At 43.6% G+C, this 25312-nt stretch overlaps 1 protein-coding gene across 1 annotated transcript in view; it reads left to right on the top strand.

Annotated features, from left to right (window-relative positions):
* The window catches only part of frmd3 (FERM domain containing 3), a 320905-nt gene that overhangs the window by 149277 nt on the left and 146316 nt on the right, over positions 1–25312 (top strand). Inside the window, exon 4 of the mRNA XM_041185271.1 lies at positions 2409–2487. Within this exon, the coding sequence (XP_041041205.1) occupies positions 2409–2487 (79 nt within the window). The remainder of the gene's footprint in view (positions 1–2408; positions 2488–25312) is intronic.

The following is a 25312-nucleotide window of genomic DNA, read 5'->3' as shown; positions in this document are numbered from 1 at the left end:
CAGTATTGACTATCCCCCGCCATTTGGAGCCATCGGCGAGTTTAAAAATTGTGTTTTCGATTCTAAAGTCCAAACCGTTAATATAAATTGTGAACTGCAGTGGTCCCAGCACTGATCCTTATAGAACACTACTTTCCACCTTCTGTCACTCTCACTCTCTGACTTCTGTCTTGAAGCCAACTAATCTATTCTCTCATTTGTCCCCTGACTTCACGTTCTCTAACTTTATTCATTAGTCTTTCTACTTTCTCTTTCTGTTACCTCAGTAAGTCTGGTCAAGCAAGATTTTGTCTTTTGAAATCCATGCTGACTATTCAGTTATTGTATTTTTCATTTCTAGATGTTCTTCTATTATCTCCTTCAGTGAGGATTCTATTACTTTTGTGACCATGGATGTTAAGCTGACAGGTCTATAATTCCCTGGACAAATTTTGTTCCCCTTTCTTAAATTTAAGAATTACATTAGCTATATGCCAGTCCCTTGGTCATACACCTTTTTTCAAACAAAATATTAAATATGAATACTGATGCCTCTGCAATTTCTTCTGTAGATTCTTTTAAAATATGTGGCTGCAGTCCTTCAGGACCAGGGACTTTGTCCTCTGTGATTTGTTTAGGTTGTTCAATATTTCCCATTTTATTTCAAATAACAGAGCCTGTGATGGAACTTTAGATGGCAAGGAGCCTTTCTAGCCTGTTTCTGCTGGACGCTCGCAGTGAACAGAGAACCAGCGAGAGCAGAAAACCTTCTACTTTTACAAGTCTGAACCTCCAAAAAGTCCATTGAGATTTTCCTCAATCAGAAAGATTCTTATCAACCTGTAATCAGTATTAATTATTTTACCACTGAAGTAGATGGGGTGTGAAAAGCAGTAGCTTGATTGTCAACAGATGATTGCTGTGACCATTTTGCAGTAATCGTATTGAGTGACTGGGATGAGTTTGTAAATTAGCAGGCAGTAACATTTTGAAGACTTGAGGTAATGTCTGGTGCAATTGACTATAAATATAAACAATGCTGTCATTGCAGTAACCCAGCCATCAGGCCTACATGGAAATGTGGATATCATCATATTTTTCCCCCACAGAGGCAAGAGAACGCTTTGAAAGTTATTGCTAGTTAAAGCCAGCTTTTAAATCTTATTGATCTGACCATCTCAAAAAAAAGTGACATTTTTCTGTCACCATTGATCAAGATTACTAAATACAGCGTAGACCAGAACCTGGTGTATTACAATAGTGATATGTAAGAAAGGAACTTTCTGATTGGCAAAATTCATGCCTGAACTTTTGTATTATAATAAGCTAAGCATTCAGGTAAGGACTTAAGTTATAGGGATTCCTATCTTGTCACATCAAAGTCAGCACATTATGATATTTACATTTAATCACCACTAATAACACTTCAAACGATTGCTAAAAATATTCATTGTTTTGACTGCCTTAATAATGGTGTTTCATTTACATATTCATAACCTTGCATTATTCTTATTTCATATACTTGCAGGCAAGGACAGAGGTTTGGGTTACTGTTTGGGGGTTGAAATTATGGTGTCCATCTAGCATGTAAGTTATTGGAGTGGTTGGTACCATACCTCATTGCAGTGAGAGAATCCCCCAGGTCCTAATCTGAGATAGTTATCCTATCTATTCTGGACTATCTAGTGTGTCTAATCTCTTTGTACTCCTGATCTTCCACTAGCCTCTCTTCAGATGCACATTTCACCTTTTCTGTCTGGCTCATCCTATTTTCTTTTGTTCTGGGCATACCATGCCCCATTCTCAGCCTCCTTGTCCCCTATTGACTTTTCTGTGGGACTTAGTCTTTAGATTCTCTCTTTCAGGCACCAGATCTCCCAATTCTGTCTTCCAGTGTCCAGTTGCTCACTATCCTCTGCTACATTTCTGTGCAGTGTTGGTGGGTGCGTCTGATATGAGTTATAGATTTCTTTCCAGGCTTTTTTTTTGTGGAAGGTTTTCTGATGTGTGGGTGACCTTATATGCAACGATGTATATGGTATCAATGATTTACACTACATTATCAGAATTGAACATGTTATTGGCCAAGGGGAGTAACGCAAAAACTAAAGTATGCATTGAAAAATGGGGCTTATGTTTACAAATGATATGTAATACAGCTACTAATTACCATGAGAAGTAAAATGTTATGTATATTTTCTTTACTGACATGCACCCTGCTTTGAAGCTGCCTTTTCATGCATCTTTAACCCATTTTTATCAATGAGCTTTCTTGTCCACAGCAGTGATATGAAATTACAGAGCTCATTATCGCATGAGGTAATGTTTGCCTAAAAGCACATTTTGAATAAATGTCTGGTTTTCCCCAGACATGCAAAATGATTTATTTATTTTCTACTCTTTTCACTTATTTCTTTGTAATATTGCAGCTCAGCCTCCGTATACCATGTGCTTTAGAGTGAAGTTCTATCCTAGCGAACCTATGAAGGTCAAAGAAGAACTCACCAGGTATTTCTGTTCTCTTATGAAAATGAAACAGTAGAGTTTGAAGAAGTGTGTGTTTATCTTTAAATTAACCACTTGGAAGAAATGACAGTGCTGAAGTAAAGTTGCTGAAGTGCGGTTGATGTATGTATGGACTTTCAAAAGGCAATCTTGTCAGCAAAATTAAATAGGTAATGGCAACGTGGACACAGAATTGGATAAGGGACAGAAGGTAAAGAATAGTGGTGAATAGCTGTTTTCCAGACCAGAGGGAAGGAGGGAAATATACAGTGGTGTTGGTCAGGGGCTGGTATATATATACTCAGGTGTACAGGGCATAATTTCAATGTTTGCAGATGACACAAAATTTGGCAATGTAGAAAACCGTGAGGAGGGTAGTAACAGACTTCAGGAGGACCTGACGGATGAATTTTAACACAGAGAAGTGTGAAGTGATACATTTTGATACAAAGAATGAGGAGAGGCAACATAAACTAAATGGTCCAATTTTAAAGGTGCTGCAGAAGCAGGAGGACCAGGGTGTAAGTACAACTCTCTGAAGGTGGCAGGCCAAGTTGAGAAAGCTTTTTAAAAAGCATACAGGATTCATGACTTTATTAATAGAAGCATTGGCTATCGTTTTCAACTTGGAGGTGGGAATCAGGAAGCAGGCCTGAGGCGGAAATGGAGGTGGGTGGATGCAGGTGAAAAGGCACGCCTCTGTTTGCCTGGACTTTGATCCAGTTTGGTAGATGAGGCTCCCTAACCCTCTCCCCCTATGCCCTCACCCTTCCACACCCCCCTCCACTTTGTTTATTCCTACTCACCCATTTTCCACTATGTACAGAATTCATGAGCTCTTAAATAGCTTTGGGAAGTCTTTGAGATGCTCATAAAACTGTCAAACTAACAATACTCCAAAATTCACTTGAAACAAACACAATTCTATGAGAACCTCAGAAAACTGTTGTCATAAACAAACAGTCATTCAAAAACCACTTGAAGAAAAATAACCCTATTAGAATCTCATAAAACTGTCAAGATAAACAGTCATTCAAAAAGCACTTTTAAAAATATTATCCTATTAGGTTATATAATAACAAAGCTCACAGTCCACTTTGCAGCTGTATAAACAACCCCTGCTGAGCTGAACCCCATTGTGGGGTTGGAGCTCAGCCAAGCATTCATAATGGAATTCCATTGCACAACTGTGTCAGCAAAACCTCCACAGCTGAATGCATTAAAGCTTTTGAAGTCATTCAAAGAGCTCATCTGTTTGTTCAAACTTTGAAGTAGTGAAACAGATGGACGAGGTGAAATGAAATGAAAAGTTTAAAGTGCAGGAGTCAATTGACACAGTCAAATCTGAATTTCAATATTTTTCAATGCAGAAGAGCACTTTATCCAGTGGATACTCAATGAGTCTGATGATTTTTCCACTTTCATAATGCCGGACAATTTAATGGTCATTCAGCTTTAAAGAACAAATCCCTATGACCAATCACTCTATTAAAAACATACACAACTTACCATACAACAAAAACAAAATGCTGGAAAAACTCAGCAGGTCTAACAGCATCTGTGGAGAGAAAAACAGAATTAACGTTTCAAGTCCGTATGACTCTTCTTGAGTGTTGTTCGAGCTGCACTCATTCAGGCAACTGGGGAATATTCCATCACACTCCTGACTTCTGCCTTGTAGTTGGTGGACAGACTTTGGGAGTCAGGAAGTGAGTTACTTGCCACAGAATACCCAGCCTTTGACCTGCTCTTGTAGTCACAGTATTTATGTGGCTGCTCTAATTAAGCTCCTCCTCAGCAGTGACCCCTCCAGGACTTTGGTGGTGGGGTATTCAGAGATGGTAATGCCGTTGAATGTCAAGGAACATGGTTAGATTCTCTCTTGTTGGAGATGGTCATTGCCTGGTACTTGTGTGATATGAATGTTACTTGCCACTTATCACACCAAGCCTGAATATTGTCCAGGTCTTGTGGCATGTGGGCATAAACTGCTTCAGTATCTGATGGTTTATGAATGGAACTGAGCACGAAAAAGTTATCAGGGAATATTCCACTTCTAGCCTTTGCTGTACAAACCTGATTGAGTGCTGCTAACACAGGTGTTCTCTTTTCCTCAATATCTGTTCCTGTTGCCATTTCCCACAGAAAATAAGTTACTTTGATTGTCGTGAAATGTCTCTAACTTAATATAGGAAATTTGTACTCCCTAAGTAAAATAAATTTGATCCTAGTCCGATTACTTTGCTGTAGCATTAACTTCAGCTTCATTATTTTGTTTGAATGTTATTCTGAAAGCGGCTGGGTATTGGAGGTTTTAACACACTTTATTGACCTGACAAGCAAATGGAAATTGGAACTGTTGGAAATTCAATCCAGCTCTCTGAATGTAGATTATAGAATTCCGTTTAGTTTGTTATCTTTTCCCTTGATGTAATTTCAGTATTTTTAGTGCACTCTGCTGCCACAGATTGATAATTTATTGTATTGCCTAAGAATAACACTTGTCCACATTAAACATTTAAATGTGCACAGCTGATTATGTATTTTGTAGCAAAGTTTGGGATTTTAATGTGTAAGATCTGTATTAGTTTTACTCAAATAGACATGATAAGTAGAATTTTAGCTTAGCTGTGTGGATGGATGTCCCTCCCGAGCCACTGTAAATTTGGGCATAGTGACGTCAGGTCAATTTCCCAATATCGTTAGGCCTGACTGGAATATTATGGTAGGCGAGCGGGGAGAAAAGTTGAAGCCTGCCCGCCTTCCAAAGCCGGCCAATTAGCGGGTAGCTGTAACAATTATATTGCAAATTCACCATGATTTGTCGCTGCTCGGGCAATTTAACTGTGGTCGCACAGGCTGCATGGGCGGGAGGTAATCACGATAGGGTCATTCAAGGAGCAAAGGGGTGGGATAAAAGAGATCATCAGAGGAACACAGTGAGGAGCTGGAATCTGCAGCTGAGACTGCATGAGAGGCGGGGGAAATTGTTTTCTGAGCACTCGGAGCAGACGTTTGAAATTGAGCCAGTGAAAGGTTTAGCTGTAAGGAAATCACTGGGAAGAGGGGCTTCAGCCAAGGAGGGACCATCGCAGGGCAGGTTGAAACTAAGGAGGTACTGGGATCATGGGAACATTGTGCTCCTGTGGATGCTCCTCAAGTGAGGAGGAGGGAAGGAGAGAGGGGAGAGCCGCTGGCCATGGACAGTAGCAACTAGCTTGTCAAGCAAATCCCATGGTTGCACTGAAACACCAAGGAGAGGACGTTACCTTGAAGGAAGGGTGCACAAGGCAGCAATCAAATTACCTTCAGATGACAAATCGCCAGTGTTGTAGAAGGCTGCGTCTACCCAGGGAAGTGGTTACATCTATTTCTGAGATGCTTGCAGGTGAGGTAATTTCCCTCAGCTCAAATAGATGGTTGGTTAATTGGAGACAAGGACTAACCATTAAACAGGCCTTCAGGCATCTACATTCTGAGGCAGAGGAAAGTTACAGCGCAAGACATGCTTCCGCCAGGGCGACTGTAGAGCGTCTGCTCAAAATGGCTTTCCGATGTCTGTGGTACTGAAGGTCACGGTGGATTTCTGTGCCTCAGGATCCTTTCAAGAATCAGCAGGAGATCTGTGCGGCATATTGCAGCCATCAGTCCATCATTGTATCAGGATGGTAACTAATGCATCCTTCGGGAGAGTGAGCAACTTTATAAAGTTTACCACTGATGACAACTGATGGCCAGGCTGAGAGAACAAGAGGGTTTAGGGTCATTGTGGGATTCCCTAGAGTGCGAGGAGCCATTGGCTGCACTGAAGTGGCCATCAAGGCACCCATGGGCTGGCCAGGGGTGCTGATGAACCGGAAGGGATTTCATTCCCCAATGTGCAGATGGCATATGATCAGTGTCTGTGCGTCCTGCAGATGTTGTGCAGGGTACCTTGGGAGTAACCATGATACCTATATCCTCAGCAACTCCCAGGTGCCATGGCTGTTTGTGCCCTCAGCTCGTATAGGTGGTTGGTTAATTGGAGACAAGGACTAACCATTAAACAGGCAGCTTATGATGCCCTTCAGGCATCTACATTCTGAGGCAGAGGAAAGTTACAACACGAGACATGCTTCCACCAGGCCGACTGTAGAGGGTCTGCTCAAAATGAAATTTTGCTGCCATGACTGATCAGCTGGGACCTTGCAGTACGCACCGATTCACGTCTCCTCGATTGTGGTTGTTATCTATATGCTGCACAACCCGGCATTGCAGAGGGGAGAAGAACTGGCAGATTAGGACAGGATGGCCCGCCGGGCATCCTCAGATGATAATTTGACTGATGACTCAGAAGAGGAACATGAGGGTCCAGAACAGCAAGCCGAGCCATATGAGGGCCTGCAGCGAGTGGGCTCTAGGGAGACATGCGAGGCCTGGATAATGAGACATTTCAGCTAATGGTTTGGAGGCCTCTTCCATAAAGTAGACACCGCCTGATATCCATCCACCACTATCAACCAAACACTGAATACCTCTAAAAGGCTCACATCAACACACTTCTCATCGAGGGGACTCTCAGTTCCATCGAGAAAGGTCATGGCATTCCCGCCTTTATCACTATCAGGTAGCGTTGAGACCCTTCAAAGGTGACAATCGTTTAATAAAGTGCATGAGAACAACATAACACTCAGCCTTACGCATCCAGTGATCACCACTGATGCCCCTTTTGTGTCTACAGTGACCCCTTCATTTGTTTCCAGCTGCTACACCATGGTGCTCCCCCATTGTTGCCAGCTGCACTGGAGGCAGGCTGCCGAACTTGATGCTCCGTGGGCCTGGATGTCCTTGGCAGGTGTCCTCTAGTCATGTGAGGCTGTAAGGGACCTGGCATAGTGAGGGACTCCTGTACAGTGACAGAAGTCTCCTTTGTTGCCACATCACTTTGAGGTGCTGGTGTCACTGGCAGAGGTCGGACCCCTGCCCTGAGGTGAATGAGGATCAAGTCAAGAGTCCAGTGAACTTGAGATTCAGTCGTTACACTGTAGGACAGAGTATGCTGGGAGAAATAAATGGGGCATGGGTGACTTTAATCTACATGTAGATTATGTGGATCAGATTAGCAAAGGTAGCCTGGACAATGAATTCATAGGGTGTATTCAGGACAATTTCTTAGAGCAGTATGTTTTAGCGCCAACCAGAGTGCTGGCTATTCCAGACCTGGTAATGTGCAATAAGACAGGGTTAATCAAGAGCCTCATAGTAAAGGAGCCTTTAGGAGATGGTGATCATAACATGATAGAATTTTATGTTCTGTTTGAAGGTGAGAAATGTGGGTCTAAAGCTAGTGTATTAAACCTATATAAGGCAATCATAAAGGTATGAAGGTAGAGTTAGTTAAAGTGAACTGGGAAACTAGGTTAAAAGGTAGGACAGTAGAGATGCGGTGACAGACTTTTAAAGAGATATTTAAAAACTCTCAGCAAAGATTTGTCCCAGTGAGGAAGAAAGACTGGGAGAAGGATGCATCATCCATCGTTAAATAAAATTTAAGGAGTTGAGGACAGTATCAAATTGAAAGAAACATTGTACAAATCTGCGAAGATTAATGGCAGGTCAGAAGATAGGACAAATTTTAAGAATCAGCAAAGAATGACTAAAAAAATGAAGATGGAGAGATTAGAGTATGAAAGAAAGCTAGCTAGAAATATAAAAGCAGGTACTAAGAGTTTCTACAAGTATTTAAACAGGAAAAAATGAAATTTAAACAAGTGTTGAACCGCTAGAGAGTGAATCTGGGGAATTATTATGGAAAAGAAGGAAAATGTGCAAGTGTTGAACAGCTATTTTGTGCCTGACCTCACTGCAGAAGACTTACAAAACTTGAGCATCCCTGGTTTTGATTACTCCACTATTGGCAGCCGTCCCTTCAGTTACCAAGACCTTAAGCTCTGGGAATCTCTTCCAATACCTCTCCAAATTTTACCTCCTTTTGGACTCTTTGACCAAGTTCTTTGTCACCTGTCCTAATATCTCCTTATGTGACTCACTGCTAAACTTTGTTTGATAGCTCTGCTGTGAAGCACCTTGGAACGTTTTATACATTAAAAGAACGATGTAAATGCAATCTGTTGTTGAAGTATTTTAATGACCTATCCTTTAGCATATACTTTGCCTTTCTTTAGAAATCACTGTCCGCACAATTTAGTTTGCTACATTGCTTCCTCCCTAATTCTAAAAATAAATGATAATGTATATGGTTAGAAACTTACATCTAGGTGGAACTCTTGTCTTCAGTGCATGGAATGATAGAATCTTACAGCTCAGAAGTAGGCCATTTGGCCCATCATGCCTGAGCTGGGTCTTTGAAACAGTTATCAAGTTAGGACGACATTCCCATGCTTTTCTACAAATTTTTCTTTTTAAAATATATATCCAATTCCATTTTATAAGTTACTATTGAATCTGCTTCCACTACGCTTTCTGAGAGTGCATTCCAAATCACCATTATTTGTATAAAAAAATACTCCCATCCAGTTTGCTAAATGTCAAACATAATTTTTTACCCAATGCCTCAAAGTCAAGGGTCCCATATGTTTTTTTTAACAGCCTTATAAATTTGTTCTGCTACGTTCAGAGATTTGTGAACCCTCAGGTCTCTCAGTTCCTGCACCCTCTTTAAAATGGTACCATTTAGTTTATATCGCCTGTCGCTCCTTATTCTTCTTCTCAGAATGCATCACTTCACACATCTCAATATTAAATATCATCTGCCGTATCTCAGCTCATTTCAACAAAGTAAGTGCCTGTATATATCATTGCTGTGATTTGCCCTGCTCTGATATTGCTTTGGTTGCACTGAGAGATGCAACATTTTCAGGTTACAATACATTAAGTATTTACGATGTACTGTCTCCTTCCATTTCTCACCTTCATTTGTTAACCAACAAAATTGTACAGCCCTTTTAAGAGATAATTCCCATTTGTTAGCAGCGTATAATAAAACAATGAATGTCCTCTATGCTGATTGAATGCGGAGACTGAAGGCTGAGGTCAGCTATTTAATTGAAGTGCAGGTGCTGCTTTTTGTTGCAGACTCTGCTGATAAATTAGGTCATTACTGTTCAAATATATTTTTAAATAAAAGTTAGTCAGATACACACTAAAGAACATATTTATTATGTCACTGGGATAAAGTTGTTGTGGAGTCTTGGATCCAAGCAGCATCATTGGCAGTTGCAGGAATAAACTGATGGTAAAGTAGAATGCCAGGCAGGCCAGAAAGAAGCAGACTTCAAGATAGGTAAACAGAAGTGGAGCAAATAAGAAATGGAGAACTAGAATAAGTAAAATGAGGGAAAAGAGAATACAAATGATCCCAGATAGTGAGGAGCAGACATTGGAGGCAGTTAGAGGAAACTAAAAAAAATAAAATTTATAGAGGCTTTCTTTATTTTCTTGTCTTTTTGGTATTGATTTAATGTTTTTTTCATTTGCTCTGTGATGGTTTTCCCTCATTGTTTGATGCTGCAGTATTAAAGCAATGATTCAGTCAGGTTACACTCTGTAGATGCAGAAATGCTGAACAAGTATTAGGTAATTGAATTGAATATAAACTAGAGCTGGATCTTTCCCCTTATAACTGACTTAATCAATGACTCTCTGACTAAAGTAAATGAAAAATGGGTTTGTCCATTTAACACAGACTAGTGCATTATAACTGAAGTTTAAATTTCTGCAGAAAGCTGAGACAAATGAAATATTCCCCATCTCTTTAATGTACATATACTCACTGAACTGTATACCTAGCCTTGCATATCTTTTAATATCATTGCAACTTCTCAACTTTGAGCTAGGTGGCTGTCTGTTATGGTACTGCAACACTGTAATAAAGTTCTGCTGTGCGATCTCACATTTTCCTTGAAGTAAAACAGAAAAACAGTCCTCTAGAGGAAGTAACTTTATGATAATGCATAATATCTGGACAGATTAAATCCTAGGTACTTTGAGATTACTGAAATCTTAGGCAAGGTAGTAGTGCGTAGACCATGAATAATAGCATGATCCATGGTAATGAAATTGGGTTGTTTGCTCTTATTCATCTTTGCACAATAAGAGGTTCTTATTTATAAAGCAGCCTTGATCCAATGTTTGGGAGAATCCTTGTGTATTTGACACTTTCAGTGTCATGAAAAACACACTGTCAACCAACCTGAAACCAAATTATGGAATGTGAGAGGGCTGATCAAAAATCTTACAAGTATTTAATCTCTGTAGTAATATTTTAATGGATATAAAACATAAATGCATACAAACCGCTGGGTTAATGACAGTACAATGTATTCGCATGTATTGTACTATTATCCCCATGGGTTGGAATGAAGGATTTAAAATTCAAATGAAATAATCTACACGACAAGTTAGCTTTGGTCAGCAGTATTCTATGATTTACTACTTTGCCTAAGTGACCACTTTCGATGTCTGAGGCTAAATAGTGAAAGTTAATGGGCTATTTATAGAATATTATAGTAGAGCATGAACTTGTGGTCACTGATGTCCACAAAGGCCCCCACCCCATTTTTTAACTAGGATTTCTAGATGCCAGAAGCTTAAGATGTCCTTTGCTTGGAAAATGCACTCTGTTTACATAATAGAAAGAGAAATGTAGCAGCATGAACAGAAAGTTGTTTGTTTTTTGGGCACAAAATAATGAGTCAAGGTGTTGCTTGGCTTGGAGCAGTTCTAAGAGTGGTACACCCTGGGTCTTTATCAAGTCCACTTTTGTTTTTGATATAAAACATGATTTAGATTTGGGTAAATGAAACACAGATATGAAATCTTGAATGTAAGTGGAGGATTTGGGAAACTGTGAAAAGACTGGAATAGACATCAGGAAGACGTAAGGATAGAAGTTAGTCCAGACCTGTTTTTGAGTGCAGAATCAGCACTACGTCAGTCACATGCACCTAATTATTTGCATGCTATTAAGAGGTGAAACTAGTCTGGGGGCCTCATTGTCATGAAATAGGCAGGCTGTCAGCATTAGTCACAATGTTAATTGGTAGCTCCCCTAATCAGAGGTATGAATATTGGGTGTCCTGGTGCTATTCAATGGCAGCCAGCATTTCTTAAAGGGAAGGTTGCATTTTTGCTGCAGGTAACCACAACATAATTCTAAGGAGGTAGGCCAAAGAGACACTTTGGCCTCCCTGCTTCTATGATGCATCTTTGGAAGTCCTGGCGAAGGAGATCGGAGGAGCAGGGACACTCTTTTTCACTAAGTGGCAAGAATGTATCTCACCAAGCTGCTTGGGAACACAGGTCACAGGTGGCTCCCCAGGGCATTGCAGCACTACTGTAACCTGACCAAGATTGCTAAGGTGAGACTGCTATCTTCTATTTTTCATTATTGTGTATAATCTTGCATTGCCTGATATTTTAGCACTTATAAATCTTCCCTCCCCCAATTGCAGAGAAAACTGTCTGAGAACCGGAGAGAAGAAGTCCTCTCCCTAGTTGAGGAGAATATTACACAAAGCATGGGGATAGGTTGCATCAGGGAAGGGACGAGTCTGGATGACACATCCTGCAGGGTTCCTGGTTATCTTAACACTGTCCCTTCTCACTGATATATCAGCCATCACACCCGTGCATGAGAAAGTGCAGCTACTTTCTCAGCCTTTCATCAGCCTGATTATTTTTGGCGTTAAATGCTAATCCTTGTTTCTCTCTTTCCTTTAAGATCAAAAAATAGAGTTCCGAGGGGCTGAGGAGCTGGAAGAGAGCAGCACACAAAAAGACATAATTTCACTCTACCTTACTTTATACTTGGAGACTCACAAAGAATTAATGGCACAGGAACATGTGCAAAGAGATAGCACAGTCCAAGAAGCATCCTGTCAGAGGGAGTGCTTGTGTCTTAGCCCTGCTGTACAGGTCGATTTTGAAGGTGCAGCCTACATTAAAATACTGATTACTATACATCAGAACAGTTTAAGTACACTGCGTAAGCTTGCACAAATAGCACAGAGCATGGAGATGTCCTGCTGTAGCTTGTGTGCGGTTGTTGAGATCATGTAGGGAACCATGGAGCAAAAGGTCTGTTTTATGAATAGTGCGGCCCACACTGATGGAGCCTCTGGTGACAACTCTGACAACTTAGAGCTTAGACGGCTGCCATTGTGGCTCTGGGGTCTATCAATCCTCAGTTTTCAATCTATGAAGAAGACCAGGTATAGGTGGTTCATGAACATCACTATACTCCTTCACCTTGTCCCAACACAGAGCATAGGGAGTGTGGAGTTACAGTCTCTTGAGAGTGACTTTGGCTCATGGCTTAAGATGTTCTTTCTTATGACAACAAATTTCCTGCTCCTCTGTCAATCTCTGACCCATTGCATTTGTTTATTTCTTAAAGCCAGGCATATCAGATTAATGTAAAGGCACAGTGATCTGCAGCCAGGCCCTCATGGGCCAGAACTGCCTAATATGTCCATCTCCTGTCTCTTCAGTGGATGATCAGCAGCCTTCCACCTTCCAGGTGACAAAGGGAACCACCTGGTCGCCTCAACGTCTCACCTTTATGCTGCCCCTTGACAACATCATCCAAAAACAAGTGTTAATTTTCGCATGTACACTGACAATAACCAGCTCTACATCACAACCACCTTTATTGACTCCTCCACTGTTGCTAAATTATCACACTGTTTATCTGACATCCAGACTGGATGAGCAGAAATTTCCTCCAAATAAAACAGTGGAAAGGCCAAAGCCATTGGGCGGAATTTTCCATGCCTGTTGGTTGTGGGCGTGTTTGGCAGCATGAATGGGCAATATGGCAAGAAAGCCAAAAATCAGTTTCACGATGTCGCGAAACCAGTTTGCAATCGTCCCATCAATGGCGGGCAGGGTTTTCTGCTGTCAGACGCCAGGAACTTCATTGTAATACATCTGCATATCATCATAAGCCCAGCTTGCCGGAATCGTTCCCCCCGCCGCTGGATCATCCGAGCACATTGGCGGGAAAACACGTTGCTGAACAACACGTCTTGATAACTGTGACTTGCAGAAGTCGGGACTTACCATCAGGGCTATGCTTATATCGTAACATCAGAACAGCAAAAGATGCTGGAGCCTGACAATGGGACTCTGGAGGAACATCCATCGCATGCTAGGTGGATTCTCATGGACATGGCTGTGCTGTGAAGCAGCTCATGGAAGTTGGAAAGTCACTGTTGAGGGTCTGCTCAGTGTCTTGGCCATGGTCTGCAACAGATAATGGTCAAGGGGGTAGAGAGGAAAGTCCAACTGTGGAGTAGAAGATATATCGAGGGAGTGGGTGAGGAAGGTCTAGGTTTGAATGAAGAGGAAGGTGTGTCAGGGAGGGGTGAGATTGAGGGGTGGGGGAACGGAGTTGTTGCTGGGGGGCGTTGACATTGGGAGGCGTAAGGAAGGTTTCAGTGGGGGTTGAGGTGGTGAGGTTTGGAGAGGGGAACAAAGGTGTCAGAGGGTGAGGTTGGGAGGAGGGTGGAGTACGGGGAAGGATGGGGTGATAGGGAAGAATACGGCAACTGGGTAGGTTGGTGTAATGGGGGAGGAATGTGTGAGGGAAGGAGTTCAGGGGAGAAGGAGTGCGCAGAGGGCAAGGAGTCTGGGGAGGAAGGAGTCCAGAGAGGGGAAAGTGCCCAGGGGGAGGAAAGAGTCCGGAATGTGGAAGGGGTCTGGAGAGGGGAAAGTGTCTAGCGAGAGGAAGGATTCCCAGGGGAGGAAGGGGTCCAGGGGAGGAAGGAGTTTGAGAAAGGGGTAGAAGGAGTCCTTGGGGGGAAGGTGGGGTAGGGGGGGGTGGGAGGAAGGAGAGGATGGGTGGGAGGAAGGAAGGAGTCTGGATGGGGGATTAGTTCCAAGGGGGGAAGGAGATCAGAGGCAGGATGTCCAGATGAATGTGCAAGGGAGGGGTCTGTGGAATCAATGACTGCCTCATTGGGAGGTAACTGAGGGCGGTCATGATAGGAGGAAATAGTGAGAGTGGCCGAGGGCAGAGTGAGACGGCAGGGTGGGAGGGGGAGGGTGAGATGGTATCGGTAAAAGGGATGGCGTGGGTGGTTGGCAGGGACTCGGATGCAGACACGACCCGGGGGTGGGAAGAAGGAGATCAGGGATGTTAATATGGATGGGCTGGGATTTTCGGGAAGGTAGGGAATGTGCATATTCACCTGGAGATCCCTAAAAGAATAAAGTTGTGGCTGGCAGGTGATGGTGGGGAAGTGGAAGGTGATGCCATGGGGGTCAATAGTCATTGGGGAAAGGAAATGGGTGACTGGGGGAGGGGAAAGAATGGGGGACCTGAGGAAAAACTGTACCACTACCATCCTTGGTAAGTCAGAAGTGAAATGAGACTTGGAGTGTCATCAGTAGGTGGGTGGAGATCAGGTCAGCTCAGATGGACAACTGAAAGATAACCCCATCAGGTAGCATTGAAAATGCTCAGGTCATTGAGGTGAGTGTGATGGGGGAAGGATCCGCGTGCATGGGGGAGCACTTGCATGAGGCCCTGAAAGGCCTTGCCATTTACACACATTTCTCCCTCCAGAATCACGTGGAAGGAGGTTTGAATGCACGTGGTGATCCAGAGCTTGAGCTTGAAACCCTGGAGGTGGACCCTTGTGGAAGGCACCTGAGAGAGAGAGAGTCAGTTTGGGAGAAGATTCCAAAGCAAGTTCTTCGAGAATGGAGATTAGAAACTCCCGTGTGAAAGACGGAGTTCAGTGAGACCGGTTGGCTCATGACAAGCGTCTGGGGGAATTGAGGAGAGTTCCATAGCATTTGGTTGGGGTGGCATCTGTCACTTGGTTTCAGAGTGTGGTGTGCCTGATCCCATGTTACCTACTGGTTTACATGGACTGTGTACTTACTGTGGACATTAAGTCATAAGATAGCTTTTGTAACTTGTGTTATCCTTGCAAATGTATATATAGATATCTGTCAAAGTATAGTTGTGGGTGAAGGAGTATTGTAATATACTTAATCTTTTCTTGTTTAATAAATGTTTTATTCTTTTATTAAAAGCTCATCAGCTGACCCCCACTACTCTGTTCATTAGCTACTCTCCATGTAAAAATAACAGTTAGGATCTATCAAGCCAGGTTCCACCCTGGGATCTGACTTGTCCAGTAGTAACACCAGCTGGAATGACAACATGTGGGGGCTTGTCTAAGATTATCATTATAAACTGGGATCTCCTGTGGGATTAGAAATCTGTGACCCTTGGTGGGATCTATGAATAGTTTTAGTGAGTACTGGAGGTACAAAGGTACTGGACATAGGAATTCGATGTGTATTATACGGGTTAGAATTCAAAATGGTGTTGGAGGTTGCTAAGAACTTTCTACAGATGGAAGATGTAACCCTGACTGGTTTACCAAAATTAACCAAGAGTAAGCTAATGGAATTGGTGGATAAATTGGAGTTAGAATTACCCGTAGAGGCGAGGTAAACAGATGTAGTCGAGACAATAGCGCAGCATTTGAAATTGGAAGGGATACCAGAGAGGTCACGTTTTCCAGACGGTGAGTCAATTGAATTAGCTAAAATTCAGTTGCAAATGAAAAAACTTGAATTGGACTTGAAAGAAAAAGAAAGGGAATTGGAGTTGAAAAGGCTAGAGACAAATAAAAAAATGAGAAAGGGAGGGAAAATAAAGAGAGGAGAAGGAAAAAGAGAGAGCAATTCAAAGGGGTCAAGCCAAAAGGTAGGAGAAAGAAAGGGAGTGAGATAAGATAATAGAATTTGACCTCCAGAGGGAGAAGTTAGTAATGGAGCAGAGAGACAAGGAACAAGAAAGGAATTACTGTCTTAAAAGGTTGGATTTCAAAAAAGGAGGCCTCAGGTGCTGAGTAACGTTCTGATGGTGAAACAACCACCTCCAACCCAAAGCTTAGTGGGAGATGTTTAAATTTGTACAAGCTCTTCAAACGTTTGAGTAAAAGAATGTAGAGGCATTCTATATTTCATTTGAAAAGGTGGCTAAGCAAATGAAGGGCCAAAAGAAATCTGGACATTGCTCTTACAGAGTAGGTTAGTGGGTAGAGCTAATGGGATTTATGCATCACCTTCAGAAGAGGTATCTGTGGATTATGATGCAGTGAAAAAGGCTATCCTTAGTGCACATGAGTTAGCCCCTGAGGCGTACAGGCAGAAATTTCGGAATATAAGGAAACAGCCTGGGCAGACCTATATTGAGTTGGAGAGGGTAAAGCAAAGTAATTTTGACCATACAGACAATATATGAAGCTCTTAGGGAAGTAACTCTCTTGGAAGAATTTAAAAATTCACTTCCTCCTGTAGTTAGAACCCATGTTGAAGACCAGAGGGTTAAAACAGCTAGACAGGCAGTGGAGATGGCTGATGATTATGAATTGGTCCATAAATCCAAACCCTTTTTCCGTCACCCCAAAAAGCCTGAGAAGGATAGAAGATGGGAAGATAAGCAGCCAGGGAAGAGAAGGGGAAGCTGGGAATTCCCAGGAAATTCCTCCTCAGACCAGAAAGAAAAGTGCTGAGGGTAGAAGTGATATTCAAAGGCCCAAGTGTTTCCATTGTAACAAAGTGTGATACCTTCATGCAGATTGCTGGAAACTAATTGGTAGGACTATTGCAGTAGTAGGAACGCCTAAGGAATCCTCAGAAAAGGTTGCATCAGAAAAGGAAATGGTTGTTAAAACTGTAGCAGTAGTAAAACAGGTGTACAGGTGAAACATGTTCCCTCAGAACATACAGGAAAGGGGAATATGGTTCAGGATAGTTCAGAGAATTCTTCTTTGATTATTGGTGAAGGAAATCAGGTTATTAGTGGTTCTGGATGTTTTGTCTCAAAGGGAGAAGTATTCCCTTACTCCTGCAACAAAATAAGTAAACAAATTAAAATTTTGAGAGATACTAGGGCAGATCAATCATTGATGATGGCTGATGATATAATTTGTGTTCCAGGCAGTTTTATGAAGGAAAATATATCAAGAGGTATTAATGGAATTTATAAACCTGTTTCTTTGTGTAAGGTCAACTTACAAAGTCAATTGTAAATGGAATGGTTACAGTGGGAATTATTCTTAGATCACCTATTGAAGGGGTAGGTTTTATTCTGGGTAATGATTTGGCTAGGAGAGACAGTAATGTGGCAACGGCTCTATACAGAGGCATTTGATCATGCTGATCTTAAGCATCTTCAGAGAACTACTGTGGCCAAAAATGAAACACTTATTGCTGATAACAAGCAATTGAAGGAAACCCTGATTAATGTGGAAAACCAACTTTCACGTACAAAAATGGAGTTTGCTAATGAAAGAAGAGAGTTGTTGAGAACAATTGAGAATCAGTCACAGAAAGTAGGACACTTGACTGAAGACTTGAAATGTGCAAACCATAAATTTGTAGACACAAACTTAACAAAGGTCAATCTTCAGTTAAAACTTGATGAACTTCAAGCATCAGTAGTCTTTATGAAATATTATGGAAAGTGCCTTAAACAGGAAAATGAATTGTTGGTAAATAAGAATAATTGGTTGAATGCTGAATTGAAAACCAAAACTAACAAACTGTTAGAACTTCATCCAGAAAAGAGTAATGAGATTCTTGAACTTGGATGCAAACTGGTTAAAATGAAAGAGATGTTTGGTATGGAGTGTCACAATTCCAAAGTTGTTCCTGTGGGTAAACATTTTGTGCTAAATTGTGGCCCAGTTGAGCAAAGAACTAATCCAAGCAACATTACTGGTGTATCATCCTCAGTAATGGACAATGTTAAAACAACCAAAGTACCTGTAGAATTGGAACTTAAGAGTTGTCAAAGGAAGGACTGAAAGTGCAAAATGACTCTTCCAGGTCAATGACCAGTGACACTGATTTACAAGTACTTACTGGAGCTAATATACGAGATGCAGTAGTTGGAATCCAGGCAAGTGGACAGTTTGCAAAAGACCACTCAAAACTTGTAGAGAAGAGGCATGATATAGTTCGTGGATTGTGCAAAAGAGTTGAAGGTTTAGAACAAACTATGAAAATCCACAGGGAGAAAATAATTGATGCTGCTCAAAGAGAAATGGAAAAGACCTGTTCAAAATGGGATTGGAGGAAACAGCAAGATCATAAAAAGTTCAAAGATCAAACCAAGCAGGAGTATGAAACCTTTTTGTATGAACATAAAAAGCATCTCAACAACATCCTTGAAATGGCTAAAAGAGATTTTGATCAGAGAAGAAATGCCATTTTGACTTTGCTAACAGAAATGAGAATTTGATGTATTTGAGTTTGGAAAATAAGCTTGAGGATGGAATTATACCGAAAAGGATGATTGGGGTTATGGACTTAAATGAAACATTCTTTGCTAAGTTAAAGACTGGGAATAAGAGGAAAAAGGAACACAAGGGTTGAGTTATGATAATGCTGTGATGTACAAATTCTGCCAATCTTGTTACATTTATTGACTTTGTTTAAATACATTTTTGTAATTGTACAATATGATGTGTAGTTGTGAAACAAAATGGAAAATTTATTTGTATGATATGTAATAAGCTATTTTGTTGGTCTTAAGGATAAATTTGTGTGAGGCGGATGTAAGGCCATTGTAAAGAAACCTTCACTGTTGTGAAGCTTTCTTTCTTTCAAGAGAAAGGTGTTAGGGACTAGCGATAATTTAAGTAAATTATGTTTATAGTTGTGGGTGTTAAGAATGAAGTTTCATATGTATTTCTGTATTTGTGTATTAAGAAAAGGGGAAACTTAAGTTTTAATTTCACTTTAAAAGATGCCTGCATTTTCAATGAGTTCTATGACCCTTGATGTGAGAGCTATGTTATCAAGGGGAGTAGTGGTTTATGGAAGTTAAAACAAAGTAGAAAAATTGTGCTGTTGCTTAGCAACAGGGGTCGAGAGAGGGAGGCCCTAACAACCACACACACACAGTTTGAGTTCAGTTGGTTAGTGTGCTCTAAAGTTGAAAGGAGTTGCCAGCAGAAGAGGCATAGGAGGAGGGACAGATAGCAAGTACCAAACTAATGTTGAAGCCAGCTGCCAGTGAGAAGCTGGACAGGAGGGAACTGCAGGAAGCTGGTTTCCCCAAAGAACAGAAGAAGAGGGATCCCGAGAAGACCTTCTAGTCAAAGGGAATGAACAGGAATCTGGAAAAGGTCCTGTTAAGTGAAGTTAAGGGTGAGGAGCAAAGAAATGCACAAAGCTTAAAGGGAGAAGCTGCAGGATGCAGATTTAAAGCAATAAGGGCTTGTGAGAAGCCAGAATATCCAAGGGGATAGCTGAAGGTCTGTAACTCTACTATGAGTATGTGAAGCAGTAGTATTCTGTTGGCATGGCTAAGTCAGCGAGAGAGAGTGCGTGCAAGGACTTTTGAATGCACATGGCAATCCAGGAGAGCTTGAAATCCTGGAGGTGGACCCTTGTGGGAGGCGTGTGAGAAAGTCAGTTTGGGAGAAAATTCCAAAGCGAATTCTTGGAGAGTGGAGATTGCAAACTCCTGTGTGAAAGACTGAGTTCAGTGAGACCAGTTGGCTCACGGTGTGACAAGCGTCTGGGGGGAGTTGAGGAGAGATTCATAGCATCTGTTTGGGGTTTCATCTGTCATTTGGTTTCAGAGTGTGGTGTGCCTGACCACAGATCACCTATTTGTTTACATGGACTGTGTACTTATTATGAACATTAGAGCATAAGATAGCTTTTGTAACTTGTGTTATCCTTGCAAATCTGTATATATCTGTAAAGGTGTAGGGTGGAATTATCTGTGCCTGCTGGCGTCAGGCATGGTTGGCAGCCTGAGTGGGCAATATGGCAAGAAGGCCAAAAATCAGTTTCATGATGTCATGAAACCAGTTTGCAATCATTCGCTTCTCCTGTTAATGGCGGGCAGCCTTTCCTGCCATCGGACATCGGAAACCTATTTGTAACACATCTGCGTTATAAGCCCAGACTGTCGGAATCACCCCCTAACTCGGGATCATCCGAATCACGCCGACATGTTTCACAATAGCACATGTAAGGCGTGCACTTTGTGGGCTACACTTTGAGGGGAACTCGGAGGTGAGTGCACAGTAAGGTTGCGCAGCGCTTGCCAAGGTCACCTGTTCTACTTCAAGGATGAGGCAACTTGGTGGGCACCAGGGGGAGGGAGTTGCAAGGGCTGCACTGTGGTTGAGGTGAGTTCGAGGAGGACAGGCTGCACTGCCGTCAAGGCGAGGTTGGGGGCGGGCAAGGGCTGCACTGCATTTGATGGTAATGCACAAGTATGTGCGGAGTGGTGGTGAGGGGGAAGTGGCCACGCATTAGGGAAGCCTTGTATAATGTGACCATTCCTCTGTAGCTGAGACAGTTCAGGCACAGCCACATTGACATGCTTGGAGTCAAGCCTCTAGCTTCTCTGCCCACTCAAGCATTGCAGAGGCATGAAAGTGCCACCAAATGTTCCTGAACTTTTTACCCTTCACAGACTGCAAATTAATGAGCATTTTAGTGGACTGCAGAACAGTTGGATGATTGGGCATGTTGTGCAATCTCCTTACTAAAGATGGCATGGAACAGTCAGTGGTGGAAGCGCTCACAGACCCTTGTAATGTCATCATTCAGGTTTGGACCAGTCTTCCCCATGATTCCAGCTAACAATGCAGTGTGGGTAGGAGAATGCCTGTACCTGAGCTGAGAGCACAGTATGCAGTCCAGTTGGCGAAGTGGAGGTGGAGTGGGGAGGAGGTGGGTGGGGTTTTGGGAAGCTGTGCAGTGCTCTAAGTCCCTGCCTTCCAAGTGGTGGCCAGCACTCTCCAGCATATGTTAGGGGGCCTTCCGAACTAATCAAGAGAAGTTCTTAGTACAGCTAAACTAACCTACGCATCTCTCTCTTTCATCCTGCCTTACATTAGGAGCATGGAGCCTGGTGATCTAGTTGTATGCCTTATGGCTTACAGAGAGCTGAGTTGAAGGAGAAGAGAGTGATGGAGGTGCCTGGCTGCGCAGAGGGAGGAACTGCTGAAGAGCCACAGTGGGCTGGTGCTGGTTGGCGCATAGCTAGACCGAGGGTCTATGGATGCTGCCTTTCATTCCTGCAGATGACAGAGAACCAGTGTTGCCGAAGACTGCACATGTCTAGGGAACTGGTCGGGCACATATGTCACCTGCTGCAGGATTTAGCACGACGGAGACATGGAGGGCATTCACAGACAATGTCTGTGAAAGTGACTACGGTGCTCAATGTTTACACCAATGGCTCCTTTCAGGGCTTCACAGGTGATCTCTGTGGAATATCACAAGCCTCCACCCACAGTTGTATCTGTGAGGTCACAATTGCCATCTTTGCGAAGGCACACAACTTTATGCATTTTGCCCAGGACCTGGAAAGCCAGGAAGCAAGAGCACTGGGAATTGCCTAGATTTCAGGTTTCCCACAGGTGCAGGGTGCCATCACATGGCACTCAGATCTCCGTGGCAACAAGAAGTCAACTGTGTCAACCGCAAGAGCTTCCATTCGCTGAATGTGCAGCTGGTCTGCGATCACCACAAACGCATCCCGCAGGTGTGCACACGGTTCCCAGTGAGTGTCCGTGACTCCTACATTCTTAGCAGGTCTCAGATCCCTGATGTCTCCCTGGAACCACAGAGGCTGCAGGGTTGGCTCCTTGGGGACAAGGGCTACCCACAGAGGACATGGCTGATGAAACCTGTGCGGCGGCCTCAGATGCAGCCGAGCGAAGGTATAACAAGGCTCAGGCTGCAATGCGCACTGTGATAGAGCAAACCCCATCAGGAAAATGAGGTTCCAGTGCCTGGACCAGTTTGGTGGAGCCCTGCAATACAGTCTACAGAGGATGTCATGGATCGTCATTGTCTGCGGCGGCGTTTGCAATGACAGGTTTTAACGGGGAGAGGAGCTGGCTGAGGAGGAGATGGAGGAGCTGGAGGTCCCTCGGATGAGGAGGACGCCGATGAGGGTGAGGAGGCCCTCATAGGCGACAATGAAGGCGATGAGGCAATTGCGCTGGCTAGACAAGGTTGGCGCACTCGGGAGGCCCTAATAGCTGCTAGATTTGTGGAGGATGATGACGACGTACAGTGAGGAGACACTGTAGATCCGCACATTGTATCTGTGAACGTTTGACTCCAGCCTGGCTGACAGCAGCACACATACCCTCTGTGATAAGACGCCTGTCATAGAGACGTGGCGGAAGCCCTAATAGTCATTTGATTCCAGGAGGATGATGATGACATGCAGTGAGGACACTCCGTTGATCCTCATAAAGCATCTGTGAATGTCTGACACCTGTCTGGCCGAGGGTAGCTCGTTTGCGCTTTGTGATCGGGGCCATATTATGGAGACGCAGCCATGAAACTTTTAATGCAGCTGATGCTCTGTCTGCCTTCAGCATCTGTTCCCTTCAGGAACACCGCGTCACTGGTCACAGATACTGAAGAGATGGGGGCCAGCCCCACCTCAAAGATGACTGCCCATGACATTCTGGCAGCATTGACAAGCACCATTGAAGTACAGGCATCACTAAAGTGGCCAGTGAGTACGTTGGTCTGAAGGTTGCACAAAGCATAGGGAAGAGGCCCTAGACTGAGACACCTGCCTTTATCTTGTGCAGGAATCAAGGTTTCAGATCTGAGTGACATGAGCACTGCTCGTCACAACAAGGAGCCATAGGCAGAGAGACATTCTTGGGAGTTTATTTGCAATAGTGAACAATATGTACATGTGATTAACACCCGTGTCCAGTCTATGCAATTACATCTTCTTAACCTTCCTAACCCTGCTGCTACATCTTGGTGCTCCCCCAGTATCCACAGTAGAGGTAGAGGCAGCCTGCTGACTGCTACGCCCTGTCTGTGATGACTTTAGCGGGCAAGCTCTGGAGGGCCCCAGGCTGCTTTCAGAGTCCTGCAGTGTGGCAGTGGTACCCTTCTCGGCCTGTGGAGCTGGAGCTGCTGGGGTCATAGGAAGAGAGGAATCGGATGGGCAGATCCCTGGGTGGATGGCTCCGGGGTGTCGTGCGGCTGGTCCTTCTCCCTTTGGGTGCCCGATGGCCCCTGGCTGACTCCTTGAGGAGAAGGGGAAATTGGAGTGAGATCGAGCTGCCCTGCACTCCTCTCCCGTATACACTGCGTACGCCAACTATGACTTCAGCGATGGAGCTGAGCCTGCGCAGCAGTGCAAGACCAATGTTCTGGACCAAGGTCTCCATGGTGGCTGCCACCCTACCAGTGTTAACTTCGGTGCATTGGCATGCCGGCACTATCATCTCAGCCTGAAGGTGGACGGACTCCTCCATCATGCCTTGCAATCTGAGGAGTGCAGCGGACATCCCTTCCTGATGTTCCCGAGCTTGCATTTGCAGCTCCAGCAGCTGTGATGTGACTGAGTCCAGAGGCTCATTATCTGACTCGGACTCAGCAGATTTCTGGTCTCTAGCAGTCTTCCGAATGCCAGAGACCTGGGAAGTTCCTGAGGCTGCTTGCTGTGGATCAGACAGTGCTATGTGTTCACCAGAATGTGATCCCAAGACTACTCTAAAGCTATGTCCCATGGAGCGGTGTGTCTCTGCGCTGGTGGAGAGTGTGGGTGGGCACTCTGATGGGTCTTCAAAGAAGGTGCCTTCAGATTCCTCTTCAGAGGTTTCTTTGGGGCTTGATTGGAGGCCCTGGATCGTGGACTCCATCAGCTGTCTCCCAGCTGTGCCTGCAAAATCAAGGAGATATAATTAGTACATGGCAGGAGACTGCATAACAAGGGAAGTGACTCACAGCATGGTTGTCTGATGGATGTTGCACTGCTGGATCCTCATTTGGCTGAGCAAGCTAACCTCACTGTCAGCACAGGAACGGTCCAGATCTTCACTGGCCAGCTGGGTGACTCTATTTTCAAATTGATTTCAGGCATTCCTCAACCAATCTATGACTTCTTCTTGTTGTGTGCCAGCTTGTCCTGCAGGAATACAGATAGGGAGAGTATAAGTGGGATGCCTGCTAGGCCAGATGATAAGTATGCCTGGCATGTGTGTGGGTGATGAGTGGTCCCATGGACACGATGAGGACAATGAAGGTGTGTGAGAGTGTGAGCGGTGATGTCCTTTGAACTGGCAGTGAGTAAGATCCCAGTGGATGTGTGATGGGTTTATGATTGTGTGAGTTGGAAGCAATGAGAAGAGTGACTTACTCTGTTGGAATGGAGGAGATCTTTCATCTTGTTTCTGCATTGGGTGGCTGTCTTTTGCAGGGCATTTGCACTGACTATCACTGCCACCAGCTCCCAAGCTGGATTGGTGATGTTGCTGGGCATCCCGCGGCCAGAAAGGGGATAGAGAACATCACAGCGGGTCTCCAAGGCGTCCAAGAGGCGCTTGAGGGATGAGTCACTGAATCACTGGGCTGCAGGATTCTCACCCTTTGGGACCATGTCTTCTGTGTAGTAGTCCTGAGCTGGAAGCACTGAGAGATGTGCGTGTGGCTGCACTTAAAATATGGCACCATAACACAGTATAAATATGTTGTTTTCCCTTAAATTGTATTCTTGCAAATTGTCCTGATGAGCACAAAATGTCTCCTTGTTCAGCAATACTCAAATACAAGTTGTTGTTGTAGGAGCACTTGGATAAGAAAACAGACATGGAAGTCAGGCTCTAGGCTAGCACGAGGGAGAATTTAATTTCAGTCTTAATATGAGTAACATTCGCATCATATAAGTGTTAGGCAATGACCATCTCCAACAAGAAAGAATCTAGCCATTGCCCCTTGACATTCAATGGCATTACCATCGCTGAATCCCCCAATATCAACGTCCTGGGATTACCCTTCACCAGAAACT

This window comes from Carcharodon carcharias, chromosome 4 (genome assembly GCF_017639515.1).
Source record: "Carcharodon carcharias isolate sCarCar2 chromosome 4, sCarCar2.pri, whole genome shotgun sequence".
NCBI classification, from domain to species: domain Eukaryota; kingdom Metazoa; phylum Chordata; class Chondrichthyes; order Lamniformes; family Lamnidae; genus Carcharodon; species Carcharodon carcharias.
The sequence above is the reverse complement of the archived record's forward strand: the minus strand, read 5'-3'. Positions and strand labels throughout refer to the sequence as shown.